We start from the raw sequence: 18,857 nt of genomic DNA, 5'->3' as shown, positions 1-18,857 counted from the left end.
CTCCCCCACCCAGAATCAGCAGATACCCCTGCACTATGCACCTGTCCTGTTGAAGATGGGTTCGGCATCTATTGCTGCTCAGCCCTTCACCATGCCTCCCAGCTAGGCACTTAACAAACAAAGCCAAGAGAATGCATTGCTAAGCAGAACATTCTGCTGAGTCCTGACACCAGGACTACATGTTATAGGGCACTTGCCAATTCCTTAGTCAACTTTATTTATTATACTCTTTAAGGGTCACAATGAAACTCAAAGATAAAATCTGGGCCTGTCAGGCCTCCTTCCTTATTTTTATTGGCCCAGACCTCCATGTTCCACACCAACAATAACAGGACATGGGTTCAAGAGGCACCATCAGTGCAGCTCACCCTGGAATGGCCCAGATGTGTTTTTCATTCCCTATATAACCGATCCCTACTGTTCAGTTCTCTTTTATTCACTTTCCCTTGGATAGGCTCTCTGCACAGCACAAGAGCCTTCCCCTACCCTCACATCCAACACAGGAGGCTTTGGCAGCCCAGGGAGTGCCAGATCCCTTCCAAAGGATACAGCTGCAAGTCTTTCCTCCAGGTGGGAGCTCTCCAGAAACTCACAGTACCCATCTGGAGCATCTTTGGCTCCTAATTCAGGATGGGGGAAGAGACTTTCTAGGCCAAATCCCATTCTAATGTAGGCCCTCTACAATCCCACCACCAGTGGCAGGAGCATGACACTCCATGTTGAAGGATCTGCCTACACTACATCTGGGTGTGACTGACATACTCCAAGTTGGCTTTAAACTGGCAAAGCTGCAGACTTGGACCTCAGCAAAAGCTGCGCAAGCCTGCCAAGGACTTTGAGCAGCTCAAATTCAAGCTGCTGCAGCTCCAGAGCTCTGAATCCCCAGGCCAGCTAAGCTTAAAACCAGCTCAGCTATGAACATGCAAGCAGTAACTGCATCCTTAGCCTGTAGCATGGTTACCCCTGGGAACTACCCTGGTGCTTTCATCCTGCAGCTCAAAGCTACTGATCCAGTTTCTTATGCATGTATTTGAATATAGTAACACAGAACTGTTCTAGGCATGGATGTGCCCTCCCTAGTGTAAACCTGTGCATTGCACATCTACCCCACTTTGACTATGGCTTAAATTCAATTTACTGCACAACACACATGCCATATGTCTACATACATAAACTGGTAGAGAATTACCCCTGAAATCATCTGGGGTAACAGTTCATTGGTATAAGTCAAAATGTGCCTTGTCAACCTCCATCCTAGGACAGCAGCTTGCTGAAGCTCAGCAAGCAATGAGCCACAGTAATATAAGCCACCTACTGTGCAGCTAACCTGGCACTGCTGCACACCCATCCATTGGGAAACTTACATCAGTATATGAAACCCAACATAAGTTGTGCTGCACGTGAAGCCCTCTGTCCACAGTCAGAAGCTGCAGGATGATGTTGCTCTTTCTGTTCCTTGCTCTCCAGTCCCTCAAACCTGCTGTCCTTCAGTTTCTCCACTGGGCTTTGGACTCTTTCCTGCAAACATCAAAGGCTCAGATTTCAGATGCTCATTTCAGAGTTATTTTCTGGGTCCTGAGCAGAAGCCTCCCATGTCTGTGCAGAGTCTTACCAGGGACTGTTCTTCCCTTCTGTTGGTGTGGCATCCCTCTGGTCTGATCACACTTACCTCTTGGACCGCATATTCACTGGGAAGCTGCTGCCTTGTAGCATCAAAGTTTGTTTCCATTGCTGGTTACTGAGGCTCTCCTTTCCGTTATGCATTTAAACTGGGATTTTCACAGGAACGCATGGGAGATGGCCACGAAGGTCAAGAGAAACCCCATCTACAGAATCCTGTTCAAGCAGTCCTACTTCTCTGTCCTAGGGGAAGGGAACATCAGTCTCATCTCTCAGATAGTCTCCAGTACCCATCAATTTACACACATTGTTCTCAGGACAATATCAAGGAAGAGATGGGGGGGCAGAGGAGAAGCGGGCATACAACTTTCCTATCCATAAGACACAGTAAGGTCTGTGGAAGTAATCCGCGGAAGTACAGTCTGCCTCCAAGGAGGTGCTGAGCCCATTCAGTTGCTGCAGACTTTGCCCTGATGAGAGAGGAGGCCAACGGGTCTTCAGGCTTTTAAGCCCCCAAAGGCTCCCATATCAAGAAAGCCAGGCAGGGAAACCCCACGGCTTTTAAATTAGTCGTTATCAGCCATACTTACCTGGTGTCCTTGGGCTTTCATAGTTTCACAGTAGTTTGGGGTCAGAAGGGACCTGAGCAGATCATCTAGTCTAACCCCGTCACTGGTCAGAGCATGTGCTGGGATCACACGACCCCAGACAGGTGTTCGTCCAACCTCTTTTTGAATTTACCCAAGGTAGGAGCGAGGACCACTTTCCTAGTAAGTTGGTTCCAGATCCTAGCCACCCTAACAGTGAAATAATGCCTCCTAATCTCTAACCTAAACCTATTCTCCAGCAGCTTCTGGCCATTGTTCCTCATCACCCCACATACTGCTGGGGGGAATAGGGCCCTTCCTATTTGCTGCTGATCTCCCCTAACGAGTTTGTAGGCAGCCACTAAATCCCCCCTCAACCTCCGCTTGCTGAGGCTGAACAGGTTCAGGTCCCTCAGCCTCTCCTCGTAGGGCCTGCCCTGTTGCCCTCCAACCAAGCGGGTGGCCCTCCTTTGAACCCTCTCAAGGCAGGCTACATCCTTCTTAAAGTGTGGTGCCCAGAACTGGATGCAGTACTCCAATTGTGGCCTGACCAATGTCGCGAAGAGTGGGAGTATCACCTCTCTGGACTGGCTTGAGATGCATCTTTGGATGCATGACAAGGTGCGGTTGGCTTTGCTGGCTGCTGTCTGGCATTGACAGCTCATGTTCATCTTGGAGTCGATAATGACTCCAAGATCCCTTTCCACCTCTGTGCTCATAAGGGGGGAGCTCCCCAGCTTGTATGCATGCTGTGGATTCCTTCTCCCCAGGTGCAGCACGCTGCATTTATCTACATTGAACCCCATCCTGTTACCATCCGCCCACTTCTGTAGTCTGTCTAAATCCAATTGCAGCCTCTCTTTCCCTTCATGCGTGCCTACCTCTCCCCACATCTTGGTATCATTGGCAAACTTGGACAACGTGTTTTCCACCCCCTTGTCCAAGTCGCTGATGAAGATGTTGAACAGTGTAGGCCCCAGGACCGAGCCCTGGGGGACCCCACTGCTCACATCTCGCCAGGCTGAGTACGACCCATCCACCACCACTCTCTGGGAGTGCCCCATCAGTCAATTTCTTACCCATCCAACTGTGTAGGCATCAATGCCACAGTTGATCAATTTATTAATGAGAATGGGGTGAGAGACAGTGTCAAAGGCTTTCTTAAAGTCCAGAAAGACTACATCCATGGCGATACCATCATCCAGAGATTTAGTTACCTGGTCATAAAAGGCAATCAGGTTGATCTGGCAGGACCTGCCTTTGATGAACCCATGTTGATTTCCCCTGCTGGCCCCTCACAGATGTGATCCTTGATAATTTTTTCAAGGATTTTCCCCAAGACCGATGTAAGGCTTATGGGCCTATGGTTTCCTGGGTCCTCCTTTCTCCCTTTCTTATAAATGGGGACCACATTAGCTAGTTTCCAATCTCTGGGCACCTGGCCCGTGGACCACGATCACTCATACAGCTGGGCCAAGGGCACAGCAATGACTCCCGCCAGCTCTCAACACCCGTGGGCGGAGGGCATCAGGGCCCACAGATTTAAAAACATCCAGCCCTTCCAGAAGATCCCTAACTACATCTGCGCAGACCTGAGGCCTGGCAGTGCTATCCCCAACATTGCCCCTACCTGTGGTGGGAGAGATGTCCTGGTCCCTGTTCAAGAAAATAGAGGCAAAGAACTTGTTAAAAATGTCAGCTCTCTCATCTGGCATAGCCACAAGATTATCATTTGAGTCTAGCAGGGGCCCAAATTAGCTGGTGCCCTCTTCTTACTCCCAATGTATTTGAAGGACTTTTTGTTGTCCTTAATCCTGGTCACTAGCCTGAGCTCCACCCCCGCCTTGGCCTTCCTAATAGCCCTCCTACACCCACAGGCCAAGGGGGAGTATTTCTCCTTGGTGATAGTCCCTCCCTTCTACCAGGTGTATGCCTTCCTTTTGGCCCTCAGGCATTCCCGAATACCTTTGCTGAGCCATGGGGGTTTCAGAGCACTCTTACCCCCGCTTCTTTCTCTTGGGGACTGTCACACTCTGAGCCTGGAGGATTGTCCCCTTAAGGTACAACCATCCCTTGTGGATTCCCATATCCTCTGCCTTTTGGGCCCTCAGTGCCTCCCCCACTAATCTCCTAAGTCCATTGAAGTTGGCCCTTCTGAAGTCAGGGGCTTTAATCTTGGTATAAGCCCTCAACACCCTGCGCTGGATGGTGAATTCCAGCAGGAGATGATCACTGTCACCCAGATGGTCAGGGACCTGCAGTCCCCTCACCAGGTCATCCCCAGTGGCCAAGACCAGGTCCAGCAAGGCATCTCCCCTAGTGGGGCTGTGAACCTCCTGGATAAGGTGGAGGTCCTGTATTTCAGCTAGGAACCTGCGCAAATGGTCAGACCTGACTGCTCCTCCCAGCAGATATCTGGGTAGTTTAGGTCCCAGACCTAACATGACAATGACATCCCTAGACCTAACTGCCTCACACCATTGCCACCATGTTAGGCAAGTGGAAGCTAGAGATAGACAAGAACTCCCATGTCCCCAGTGGATGATGAATGATCATCTCTTTCCCAAAGAATCCAGTGGATATTAAATTATAATTCAGGCACATCTCAGCATGGGGCTGCAACTAAAGCCCTGTGAAGTCTCTGTTTCCTGCCTTTGCCTATGTTGGTTGGGATTGCAGGAGCCAAGCAGTCATGCTCAAGGGTTAGGGCTCCAGAGCTGGCCAAATGTGTTTTGAAACTCACTATGTTCTTCCAAGTACTCTGCTTTCTTCCTGCAGGACAGGTACAACCATTGTTCCTCCAAGAGCTCCTGCTGTACTGTGGCAAACTCCCATTGTTCCTCCAAGCTCCTTTCCTTTGATGCTTCAGAACAAAACACACAGTGTTTGTGAAAAAAGGCTTTTTCACTGACACACTTGATTGCACAGCTCAGGCACTGCTAGTCTGTAGGGAACAGGGACACCAGCTCCTTCTCACAGTGGGGTCACAGTGCCTGGTATGGGGGGGGCACTAGCCCCCTCAGAAAGAGGTCTGAGAGTGGAGTTTCTATTCACCAGCAGCCTGGGGAACTGTCACTTTATCATCTCTGTATGCCTGATGCTGAGGTAGCAGATCAGCTTTCCCTGAACTGCGCTTCACAGCTGCTATGGAGGAAAGCCGGACACAGCTTTTCCTGTGTCCTGACACAGCTGCTGTACACTGGCCTGACAGGAGTACTAGAGCAGCAGGAGGGGCCATGCCCTCTCTGGAGCCCAAAAATTAACCAAGGGCCAAGATTGCCACAGCTTTCCAACCCCAACCTGCACCATTCTTGCTTTGCCAGAGCGATGCAGGGTGTGAGAGCAATGGGGTAGCCAGAGCATTATTGGCAGGAAGTCTGAAGTGCACCGATAACACTAACAACACCAGCCAGTGCTCGGGTCCCAGCTGGCAGAGTTGCATTGCGGTGCATGTGTTACCTCCAAGTAGGTGTCTGTAGTATTTGCATGTTTCACTACTGCCCTGATAGGCCACACTGCCCTGCACACCTCAGGCAGACAGATGGGCTGCAATTACACAGCACATAAACGTGATGCCCTCTTGCTGCCAAGCCTATGGCTCCCAGGAAGCCAGAGATGTGATAGACCTTTGAGACTCTAGGGGTCCATCATTGCGGAGCAATGTAAGAATTTCAACAGAAGTCTAAAAGAAGGAGTCAGAGGATGGGGAATGGAACAGGATGGAAAACTCTCCTTTCTGTTGGGTTAATCCCAGAAGTTAAATAATAACAACAATAATAATAATGATGTTGCTGTTGTCCGACCAAACCAGGAGCTGGCTGTCTGTCCCAGCACTAGGACACAAAAACACTCACGCTGTCTTTTATAAATATATTTTATTTTAGTGCTCAATAAAAAACTTAACCAAGACATCACATTCAGCAGCACCAGGGCATTTCCTGCCCAGCAGTCTGACAACTTCACACATTCAAAAATTGTAGTCAATGCACTTAACAATACATTTACAGGCACACAGACTCTACCTCTCCCCACCATGCCCGTTTCAGGCTGCTCCCACTTTCTCCAGATGCAGAGAGAGGGACATGAGGACATCCCACCTATAAGTTACAACATTTTTAAATTAAAGGGGTGGGGATCTCCTAGACTGCAGCATGTACGTCGGTGTGTTTGGGTTCCCTTGTGCCAGGGAACACCAGGAGACAAACCGAGATGGGGACAGAGGCTCTGCAGAGTGGAGGAAAGGAACCATCTGCTTTGAGGGCAAGTGGGAAGGAGGCCAGGAGTGGAGGCAAAAGGCGCTTTAGGATCAGTAGGTTCCAGCCCTGATTTTGGCCTGTTTTGGCTTGACATGACCCAGCTTCCTGGAAAGCCACAAAGAAAGGACCCAGACCTGATTCTGGCATTTTAGAGACTCACCAACGGGTGTTACCTTGTTTCAGTTACTCATAGTTCATGCTGCCACAGGGAAGATTAACATCAGCCTGGGACCTCTTCTGCTCTCAGGACCGCAGGGAGGTGCCAGGTCTGATGCAGAGCAGATTCAGTGAAAAAGGCAATAGAAGAAAGAGCTGATCTTTAGGCAGCTTCCTAAACACTGTGCTAGTGGTCTGCACTTGGGACGCAACCCACTTTGCAAGGGCATGGCTTCAGCGCGTTTATCTGTTCCTCTAAAACATGGTTAGGCTCATCAGAGGCGCCTTGGGTTACATCAAGGCAGGAGGAAATAAAGAGCATCTGAAGGGGGTAGGGTGAGAAAAATCCCTTCTGCCTTGGCTGCATACCAATCAGGTGGGAATGGGCTGCTCTCCCTGCTGTGAACAGCCCCGGATAGTCAAGGCACACACCCCATCTACCTCCCCGCAAATCCTACGGCATGCTGCTGGGCCCCAGGACTTGTGGTGACCTTCCCCCACCCCCTGAATCCTGCCTGAGTCTCTCCCAAAGAGAGACTTCAGCACATTTGTCTCCTCAACCCCTTGAATCCTCCAGCACGCTTCCCCTGGGAACACCTGAGAACCCTCCAGGATCCTCCCCTACCCCAAACGTGCCCCAACCCTCCAGAACCACCCTCTCCTCCAAGGACAGGTGCCCTGCTCAGCAAACTGGACAGGCTTTGCATTTCAGTCCTTCCCACAGGAGTCCTCTCTCTCCAGGGAAGCATCTGGCTGAGTACAGTTAATGTGACAGGTTATCCTACTCTTGAGGTCTGTTAGGCCAACACAACACACCCAAAACTTCACCCCCACCACATATATGTGCCCAACATCTCTTCACAAGCTGGCTGCATGTTCAGATGACCCTGCCTGTGCAGCCCATTTCAGAGAGTCCTCCCTGATAGTCCAATCAGGGATGGAAGCATGGTGGACATTTCCTGAGGACAAAGTCTCTTGTGACATTTCTGGGAGCAGCCCGTTTCTAGTTGGCTGGGAACATGAAGCGACACAGGATTTAGGCACAGAAGCTTTTGACCTTGACCAGAATCACAGTGCAAAGCTGAACCGAAATGGAGACCAGGGGAAGAAGTTTAAGGTAATCCCACCTCCCTGCCACTTCAGCCTCAAAGCCAGTTCCATTCAAAAGGTGAACAAAAACTCAGCTTAGTCCCAATTTCTTCCAAGCCTGTTTGTAACCCAAGGCCTCATTCTCTAGCTGGCACAGCCACCATCCACAGGCATGCACTCGCTGCCCACCCTCCCACCACGTACCAACTTTTACATGCTGCCTTGCTGGGACATATTTCTCAGCTATTGCTGGACTCTCAGCTGCCCTATTCAAGCTTCCAAAACACTCAGGAATACAGCTGGTCTGGAAGATGCTATGCAAAATAAAGTGGTAACGTGTTGTGTTGCACACACGCAATCAAGACAGCACCTAGCAGAGGCAATGGGCCTTAGCATGACTCTCAATGAAGTTAGTCGTGGCCCTAAGCCAGAACTCTGTCCGAATCCCTGCAAGGCAAATAAACACTGCAACTTGCCTCCTGGGAATGGTGAAATTCATTGAATTCCCTCGCATAGAATAAGGCACCAGATCTCTCTCTCTCTCTCTATGGGGGTTAGGGCCATTTTTAGCAGAATGTTCCAGTTCAGTGAAACTTGACTCCTGCAGAATCCTGCCTCTTTCCTGTAACACCAGGGCTCTGCATCTCGACTCCCTAAGTCGTCACTCTCCGTCTTCCCCTGCCCTTTATTTCAGCCACATCTTAGCTTATCCAGAACAGCTGTATTTCATCAGCTACACATTCCCCACTAACAAGAGATGGGGGGGTGGGAAGAGGGAGAGGAAGACGTGCTTGCCCTTTCCCCTTCACATTGACCTCTGACCTTTGTCACTGAAATATTTTAAGAGGGGGCATGTTTCTCAAAAATAGACCAACAGTTGAAAAGGCTGAAGCGGAGGGGAAGAGGGGCACTCAGCTTCCCAGGTCTCTGCATCTGGACTGGCCATTGTCATGACTGAGCATGGTGATGAGGCCACAGCACTGCCAATCACAATAACATGAGTCTTGTGATAGGCGATGTCTCTGTTACAGTGCCAGTTCTTGAAGTTGGTTGCTCACATGGGCATCTGTACTTCCCCTCCTAAATACAGAACAAACCAGGAAAATATGAACCCTAACAAGGCTCAAAAGCAGGACAGCAACAAAGACAAACCTCAAATGCCCTTATTTTTTTAATTACATGTTTTTCATCCAAATGCACAGTCTCTGAGCACCTGGGGTTGCCAATACTGTCAAGTGGAGCTAAACAACCAGTGTCTGCGTTTGGGGCCACAGCTACCTAGTAAACATACCGTCCCCAGCAGAGACAACTTCAGATGGGCCACGCTGCTCAGGCTACCTGCTAACCCAAAGCAGTCTGCATGGCTACTTGACCCTGCTGCTCAGCAGTGCTGATCAGCCCACCTGAAGCACTGTGCAAGCACAGATACACTGCACTGAGGAGTCAGCCCCAAGGGGCAGTGCAGCAGGCTTAAGGTGCTGATGCTGCTGGGCACAGTAAGTTTGTTGTGTAGACGTAACCAGCATGGGCCAGCAGTGTCCACACCTATGCCAGTCATTTCCCAACGAATGCCATTTCTGATAATTAGAGATCCTTGCATATACCCAGCACAGAGTAGTAGCTCTCACCTGCTTCTCTGGCATTTCCCCTCAATGAGCATACTGAGTTCATATCCTGAAGGTCCATCTCCAACACACCTCAACCAAAGATGCACAGTCTGCAACCAAATGGGCTCCATTTTACCATTCACTCTTCCCTGGCTGATTGCAACATCCCCAAATTCTTGCAAACGACACTGCCCCACTCCTCCTGGGAAGGAATGTCCATCTAGTGAAGGCCCCTGCAGTCCTACGGGCATCCCACAAATCAGTCCCAGTCTCAGCTCCCCTACCCTTGGGAGACAAGATTTCATTCCCTGCCCTTTCCTTCTGGGCCTTAATCATTTCAGCACTGAAATGGTACTTGAACCAGTTGGTCAAAAGCCTTAAACAGTGCGGAAGCCAATTCCGCAACATCTGGAGACCAACAGAGTTTGCACAGCAACCCAGCTTAGCCAAATAGTTTTCCAGAGTGACCATCCCAGGTTTGTTGCACCCACATAAGTCAACCCTGTTCTTGCAGCAAGCAGACAGTAGTGAAGAAACTGCCATGTTTGGGTGTGAAGAAACTCAGGTAGCAATGGAAGGCAGCGAGCCTGTGTTGGCTGTTGTCAAGTCTGATGCAACGTGTCAGATCCCCCTGCAATGGCAATGAGAACACGAGAGGACATGCTTTCATCACGAGTGACGCTGGTATTTTCCCACACATCCCTGCTCTCCTTTGTGGAACTAATTGTTACTGACAAACACAGGATGTAAGCTGGTGTTATTCTTAGAAGCACTTCAGTTCCAGAGCAAGCTCAGAGATGATCAGACACCTCCACCCCATTTCCCTTCATGGATTCCTCCACTGGTGGGAGGTTACCGAAGGGCAGAGGTTTAATCCCCTGAACTACCCAGAGATATTCCACCAGAAAAAAACAAGGGTAATAACACCCCAAAGATGCCTTCAGAGGGGCTAACAGTGATGTAAAGGAACAGGGAAATGGTTTAATGGGTGTTTACAGCGTTGTTGTGTTAATCCATCCCTCTGACGACGTAAGGAGACAACATGGAAGACTCATGCCAAAAACAGTAACTCAATTAAACTGTGAAGTCTATTGTTCTAATACTTGCCTTGTCCTTTTGTAGAGGACTCACAGAAAGCACCATAACAATCCCTGGGGAAATTTTAGTTAAATGCTCTCAGTTACAAGCCAGTCTCAGATTCAGCCAGGGAACTTGCAGGAAAAGAAAAAAAAGCTGGCTTTTCATTTAAGTTTACTAATATTTAAAACAAAGACCAAAGAAAAATGCACACCAGCAGTGCTCCTCCCTCCTGCACTTCTCAAAATTCCTCTCCCCAAGAATTACACTGATCTGAGAGCTGGGATGCTCAATGTACAAATCTGTCCCAGAAGCAGGACTGAGGTCTAATCTCATGGTGCTTCAGGATCAGAAAGCAGATCTGAAAATCTCTGGAATGGGTAAACTCCTTGCTTTCTAACAGGGAAGCCAATGCCTGCCTTTCACCCTCAAAGCCTTGTGATACCCAAGTCTAATACTGTAATACTCATTTAGAGAAGCCACTGAGGCAGTCTCCAGAACAGCGCATATATGGCACATGTAGGATAGAAGCTGGGGGGGGCGGGGGGGCAGCATAAAGATCTTACTGACCTTCCTTGGAGTTAAGGGACTTCACTAATAACAAGTAGTGCTGTCATCCCCAGATCAAGTAAAAACCCTTTAGCACACACCACACTATAATACACCCTGCAAGAGATGCAGACTAGATTCTGTTTTATGGCAGGCTAACACCAAGAGTTAAACTAGTATTTCTGGTTTCCAGTTCCCCAAAACATGAGCTGATTCTGCTCTCAAACTATAGGAATGCCCCACGCAGACATGTCTCCCTGAAGTCCAATACACTCTTTCACAATTTACATCCACACATTACCAAAACACATGGGATTTCCCAGTTGTCAATTTTCTAGGAAAAATAGGTTTCATGAACTTGGATTCACTTGAATTTCAGGCTTTCAGGGTCAGTTCAGTTTTCTAAAATACTTTATGCTCAAAGGAGAAAATATTTCTAAACCAGAGGGCAGAGGGAATGGGAGATAAAATTGGTCGATGGACACAGAATGATTAATTCTGCACATATAGCTGGGCAGATACAAAGACAGATGGAGAGAGATGACTCTTAAGACAGCACAAACCTGGCCCTGGCTCCAGCCTATCCCCTTCTACTGCTCCCAGTGCACCTGCCAGCCATCCACCAAACCTGTCAACACCTCCTGGGCACCTTTCCCTACCCCTGCCTTGTCGCACTGTTACCTGCAGAACACAGATCTGCTCTCACCCCTTAGTATCTGACAAAGCAGGCTGTTGCCTCTGAAAGCTTCTGCCTCTCTGAACCATTTGGTCTCCAGGTTGCCACCTTATCATGCCTTCTGCCCCTTGGCTAATATAAATTATTTAAAATAAGTTCATATTCATACTTCTTTAAATGAAATGGGGGTCTGTGAAATATAGTTACTAGTTTCTTTCAACATGCTGGGTCTATCAGGGACATGGGCAGGGTTGGGAGCTGTGTATAGTCATGCTTCAACTGCTAACCGTTATAAGTAAGAAGCAGGTCCTACGATGATGTGATTTAGTGGTGATAAGAAAAGTCAGGAAACCTGTGGTGCAGTTAAGCTTTAAAAACAACAATGACAAAGTAAAACAGTTATATAGTTTAAGGTGTCCAAAGGTCCGGATGAGAATCCCTTCACTTCCTAGGTACTGTTCCTGACCAGCAGGCAGGGTTATGCCCTTTACATTTTTAACAGAGGCTGCAGACTTAAAAGCCCCACCCCTCTTCATGAAGACATGAATACTTCTAACCAGCCCTTTATTTCTGTGGGTGAAGACAACTAGACCAACACACATCCACAGACACATAGTACAGTGGAGAACAGCACAATATACCCTGAATTAACAGTCTCCTGGTGCTCAGCTCAGGATGTCAGCTTTGACCTTAGTTTGCTTCTCTCTGTGTCTCAGAGCTGGACCTTTGACAGATAGAGTTTTCCTTCTTCCATAGTCCATTCAAAACTCTCTCATTACTTTTCTCCGGCCCAGCTCTTAGGATCTTCCCATCAGTCCTGGGCAAGGACCCCCTTCACCAGAAAGACATGGACACAGACTTCCCTTTCTTCCCAGCCTCGCTTTCTCCCATATAGAGGCATCTGACAGGGCAAAAAAAAATAATTTGATCAGGAAGACTCGATACAAGTCATCAGGAAACATCAGCTGCTGCAAAGGTTGAACTCTCCAGATCAGAGTAAGAGGCAGATGTCCCAATCAGCTCTTCACTAAGCAGCTCCATGTTCTTACATGCCTCTGAGAGGTCCCCGTTTTTGCAAGAATGTGGAATATGCCCATTTGTTTCCATGTCCAATGCACTCCCATTCTGGTGCCATTCCAAACCTGCCTTGCATTTGCTCAGGTCCTGCTTTTCAGGGTCTCTGTGGATCTCCCCATTGGTGTATACGTTCAGGGCATATTCACTGATCCTTATGCTGGCATTCTCCCCATCCCCACCATGAGTTGAAGTCCGAGAGCTGGCAGTACCGGTCTTAAACTGCTCCTTCCTTCCCAGGATATGCTGACTGATAATTTTCCGGAAGGTGTGTCGGAACTCCCGGATCCGATAGGCATAGATTAATGGGTTCACTACGGAGTTGGCATGAGACAAGATAATGGCCAGGTACATCAGCCAGAGGGGAGGACGGGTACAACCTGGGCAAAAAAGAGTGAAGCAGTTTATAATGTGGAGTGGAAGCCAGCAGATGGCAAAAAGTCCAACAATGATGGCTAAGGACTTGGCTGCATGGACCTCCTTCTGCAAAGTGGACCGCGAGCGTTCCCCATGCACCATCTTGTTTTCCATCTGTTTCAGCTGCCGCCGGGCTGCCATGAAGATTTTCAAATAGATGCCAAACATGATGAGGAGGGGTAACAACACGCAGGCAAAAAAGTTATAGTAGACCATGTATTCCATGGTGACTACAGTCTCAAAGAGACAAGCCACCATCCTGTTGCTACAGTTGTTTGGAGACGAGTTATTGGTATCCTGACCTTCACTCTGGGAACATTTGTTCCAGCCCAGCATGGGTGTCAGGCCAATGATGAAGGACAAGACCCAGCAGATGGCAATGATACCCTTGGCACGTGAGCCAGTCACCAAACCATTGTACCTGAAAAACAGAGGAGAGAAGAATTATAGCAGTGTAACTGGCACAAACACCTGACACCTAGAGGACACCTAAGTAACCCTCCAATGGCCTGTCCCTGTGGAGTGCAGGAAGAGGAGAAACTTGTCCTGAAATACTCCAGTTAGCTGTCACATGCCTATCCAAAGACTTACTGAACTGCAGAGCACAGCCCATTTGCCTCAACCCCCGCAGGATCTACAGTGATATTGGACACCCTCTTAATTTATTTCATCCATTCTTGGGTGTTGAAGGATAGGTGACAGCATATTAGGTGAGCTGTATAAACCCTCCCCCTCCTCCCCCCACCAGAATCCACCTGCCTTCCCTTCCCTTGCATCTCTCAAGCATCATCATAAACTTGTTAGGTTGATTGTCAAAGCAAAGGGTGGCAGCCCTGCGCCGACTCCTCGACACATAAAAGAAGCACCCAGAGGAATGCACAAACTTCACTTCCATTTACCAGCAAATACTGAAATAGTTCTTCCATTCTGCAAAGGAGAAAATCCTAAAGAAAAGTTTTGCTAGCTCCATATCTGAGTGTAGGTAAAGCCCTGGGTGGACAGTACAGCTGACTAGTAACAGAGAGCTCACGGATACTGTATTAGTGGCCCAGCATCACAGAGCCTGAATGAGAGTCCCAGATACAGAGCATGCTACTGGTCCACAATCAGAGCCAGTCCAGGAGTCTTGGACTTTGAATTCCAGTGGCACTGACCTGATTTTGATGAACATCCTAAGGATTTCAGTATCACCAGTGTAGTACTAGTGCAGAGAGGGGGATTAGTATTGTATTGATACTAATGGTAGAAATGGATGCTGCCAGCTGAACAATGCTGGCAGATGTGCCTTCCACGTTAACAGTAATTCAGCATGACTGGTAGGCTCAGAACAAGGATTTTCATAAAAGGGCCGTATTACAGATTGGGCCAACACACAGAACTGTAAGGAAGGCATCGCTAAGCCTGTCCCAAGCCAATGCACCCAGGAATAAATCCACTCAAATATTCTGAGAGAGAAAACGGCAACCTGGTAAGACCCTAATGACAGACCAAGGGACCTGTCCTAAATACCAGCCGGTCGCTGAGAACTAGCAGGCAGCTGCAGGTCCTGAGCTGGTGGCACTAGCTTTGCTCCACAGAAATGTGAAGCAGAGGGATGGTTTCATATTTCAATACAATTTCCTTTCCTAAGTAGCACTTCGCACGGAGAAGGAACGGCAGAGTTCCCACATTGTCTAGCACTGATCCCACACTGTGCCTGACCTCATGTGTGCGTGATCATGGTAAGATGTCTCCCATGTCGCCCCGTATTCCCACTCCCTGCTTCTCCATCTCCATTTCTTTAACAAACAAACATTAAAAAAAACAACAAAGACAACTCTCTCTCCATGGGCTTGCTTTTCCCACACACGCTCTGCTCTTCATGTGAGCTCAGAGGAGGGGCCTTGCTTCTCCCAGCCACAGTGCAGAACTTGGGCTTGGCACATGTTCTCAGTCACCGATGAAGGACCACGGAAAGGGGATTGAGGCACCAGCAGCACATATGGACTGTTATTCCCTTTGTTCATTTTAAAATGACAGTTCAAAAGGCAGAAAAAGTGGAAGAGCGGGGGAGAATCATAGAGAGAAAAATCATAAGAGAAGTAGGGCTGGACAAGACCTCCAGAGATCACTTAGTCCAATCCAATCCCCCCCCCCCACACACACACAAAGGAGGCTGGGAGGACAAGAAGCATCCTCTGGCTCTTCCCTCAGATCTGGGAAAAGTCTCCCTCCCCCAGGTTCTGGAGAGATGATGAAGGGGTTTCTCTAGAAACTTGTAGCGCTCATCTAAACCTCTGAGCGCGGCTGAGCGTACTCTATATTGGGGATGTGAGAGGAAAAGGGGGTTGCTCTTCAATTCAGATCCCACTGACACAAATCAAACTACAACTTGTGATTCAAAACTTATATTTAAAATCAAAACAAGGCAGCAAGAGATCTGCTGAAGGAACTTGAAGCTTTAAAAAAAAAGCAACGAGAATTGGCTGCATCTCTGTCGGGAGGAATTTTGAAATTGAACAGCTGTTATCCCACGGCTGGAGATGTCCTTCCCTCCCACTAAAAATACATTTATTACAGCTGCTTACAAACTCCTCCCCTTCCTCCATGTTCTTACCCTCTGGGGATTCCCATGCAAGAGGATTTAAAGGCTTGTGAACCAGTTTTTAACCCAAACAGGCTCTTTGCTTCACTGTCCTAGAGGACACAGTAGGTGGTAGCGAGTATCAACCTAAAACTGGATGCCCTTCCATAGCACCTCATTTAGGGATCTCCACTAGGTTTTGGAGTTAGGCCTTACAATTCTCTAGTAAGTGGTTCATTGTAAGATTGTTCCTATTTTGGACAAGTACATTAAGGCCAAAACATTCTGAAAGTTTCTGGTCATTTGGGACACTTCAATTTCTGAGGCTCAGCTAGAGACACCATGGGCCTGAGGCGCTGAGCACACATGAACAGGGGTGGCGCTGGTCAGAACTGCAAGTCCCCAACACTTCTGAAGATTCAGGGTTTAAGTGTCTGGAATGGGGCACCCAAAAAACAATGTCTTCTCACCTCTTATTGGTGGACAGTTTTCTTTACACTATAAGATTGGTTACTGGCAGAATCCTTAACAGACCCCAGCCCAGGTTCAGACCACACTGCTCCAAAGGAATCGTACTCATATGAACTTCCCTACACATCTGTCCCCTCCTTAGCCCCGATTCCCAAATCCTGTTGGCTACTGGGGATTGCACTTAAGACTTTCTCTGGTCAGTTCTCTGTGATACAGGGCTAGCGGTATGGTACTTGTTGGCTAGAAAGCTTTGCCATTACATAGTTTGGGGCTTATTACAAATTATTATATTATGAAGCTGTAATATTCCCAATTAGGGTCACAATGTGGTAGACACTAAAAATACATATAAGGTTGTCCTTGCCTCAAACAGCTTACAACCTAAATACACAAGACAAACAAAGGGAGGATGTCCCCATTTTACAGATATGGAGCAGAGGCACAAACACAGCTTATGGCTGCATAAGAAATCCTGCGGCACAGTATCCAGATCTCTCGTAGCCTCAGTCTGGAACTTAACCCCCATTTCATGAAATCCTCCATCAAAAATCCTCCTTCTCCCATCACTGGTGGCCGCCAATATGGCCATTAAAGGTTGAACCCTCTGTGCTTCCTGACAGGTAGCAGTAAATGTAGCGTCTAAGCACTACTCCTTTGGTCCGCATAATCAGTTCCCATGTGCAAAACCACATGTTAATGATTGCTGGGCACATGACTGATGCCCAAGGCACTGCACTCCTAGAATCGACCAGTGCTGAGAGACAGCTGACGCATGAGACTCCACTGCACACAAGCAAGGTCTATACAACTCTGAAGGACCGGGGGAAGGTGACTAACCTCCTTGCAACTGTAACCTAGCAAGTAGTTGAGCCAGAGCTTCTACAAATTGAAAAGCTACACCAAGACTGGAGTCACTGCTGTCACATCCCCAGGTGCCTTAGTGATGGGGACCAAAGATGAAATTTTAAATAAAGAGAAATAAAATCATACTACTCAAAAGGTCAGTCCCTTCGACTGTTTCTGAGGAATACTCCCTTCAGGGCTGGCAAGCAATGAGCCAGACAAAGGATTACTAAGTGCAGGATGACCCTCAGATAAAGAGTGCCATATAATTACTTTCACATTGGTTAGCTCCTGGCTTTGCTTCAGAGTGGGACCACAGGTCTGCAGCTCTATCTGATACTGCCATTGACTGAACGTGATCAGAAGCTGAAAGATACCTACTTGAGGTTATTGTCTTTCGCAGGGGGACAATATAGGCAGGTGGCAATCTGAGAGAACTTTTCCATTTGGCTGCAGGAAAAAACCTCTTCTCTTCCTCTTCTCAGTGCACCCTACCTACCTGCCATTTCTCCATGGGAATACCTCTATAACAAACACACGGACGCACACACTGGGCACTATGCCCTCTGGAGCCTGTGCTGCCCCAAAGAGCTTGGAAAGCACCAACTGTTCTTGGCCAGCCACATCACCCTGGAACTAAGAATACCCAGCCAGTTTTATTTATAACACCCAGGTTTATTATGCCAGCAAGCGCATGCTTTCAGCATACCTGCCATCTTAGAGATGCAGCCAACTGTTCTTCCCGGACCATTCAAGAGCCTGCGTCTCTCTCTGCTTCAAGAACGCACCACTGCTAAATTTTGGAATTTGATATTAGCAACTAACCTGATGGACTGTCCTCTCTCTCTTAATTCCTTGTGGCATCAGCAGACCATTTACAAAACACTGGAAGCATTCATCAAATTCTGCACAGTTATCTACTGATTGTTTTGGAAAACAAAATTTAAAAATTATGGGATATTTTTAAGCACAGTGCTTAGCCTGAACTCTTTTAACTATACCCAAGTGTACCCTTTCTTTCCCTACCTTCTGAAGATCATTCTTCCCTTAGGCAAGACTTTTCCTCAAAGATATTCCAGTCTATCTCTTCCAGTAGGATGGACAAGCCTGTACAAGATCTGAGATTGCAGTCAAGCATCTGTCTCTTAAAAACCTGTGGAGCACCCTTTCAATTAAATGCAAACACCTGGTTATTTTGCCAGAAAGGCCTGAAAATTTGCTGTGTTTTTTGGGTTTTTTTGTTTTTGGGGGTGGGACGGTATATATAAGTCTGGTATATATACACACACCTCAGAATACTAGCTACATCTAGTCTTGTCTCCTTCACTGTGTGGTATTCTTCCTTCAGTGGACCAGAGGAAGCACTCTCAGTTATTACGGGTTAGAGAAAAGATACTGAATTTTTAAAAGGAACATATTTCTTCCAACTGTTTTTTAAATGTTTGAGTGAATTGAGTGCTAAACAAAAAAGTTCTGACTAGTCTAATACCACTTCCTTTGTCCATTTAGGCTAAGTACAGACATCCAGGGGCATTAGAGGGAGGTTAAATCAATTCAAAATGGCTGCCCAAAATCAGACAAGTCGGGATGGGGTGGCTAGCCACGGGGTTGAGGATCCAGCAGGCTAGAGCGGTTTGGGGGGCCTCTGGGAGATGGGGGTAGGTGTAACCCAGAGGTGGAGTAGGGGGGCAGGTGTGAACAGTGGATGGGGAATAACCCATGGCAGGGAGGGAGACAAGACCCACTAGGAGTGGGGTGTCTCCCCCTGGTGAACCTACACCCCCATCCCTCCCCCCCACCCCAGACTTACTTGCTTGGCTCTGGCAGTGGTGAATACTGATAAAAGCAGCTGTACCCAGAGCGGCTTGTGGG

The 18,857-nt window shown here is 48.0% G+C and overlaps 1 protein-coding gene across 1 annotated transcript in view; it reads right to left on the bottom strand.

Moving 5' to 3' along the window:
* Positions 1 to 8,924: 8,924 nt before the first annotated feature.
* Positions 8,925 to 18,857, bottom strand: part of ADORA2A (adenosine A2a receptor) — a 22,580-nt gene continuing 12,647 nt past the window's right edge. The window contains exon 2 of the mRNA XM_019506865.1: positions 8,925 to 13,529. Coding sequence (XP_019362410.1) covers positions 12,569 to 13,529 — 961 coding nt within the window. The 3' untranslated portion in view covers positions 8,925 to 12,568. The remainder of the gene's footprint in view (positions 13,530 to 18,857) is intronic.

This window comes from Gavialis gangeticus, unplaced genomic scaffold (assembly GCF_001723915.1).
Source record: "Gavialis gangeticus isolate Ggan-Ray unplaced genomic scaffold, GavGan_comp1, whole genome shotgun sequence".
NCBI lineage: Eukaryota > Metazoa > Chordata > Crocodylia > Gavialidae > Gavialis > Gavialis gangeticus.
The sequence above is the reverse complement of the archived record's forward strand: the minus strand, read 5'-3'. Positions and strand labels throughout refer to the sequence as shown.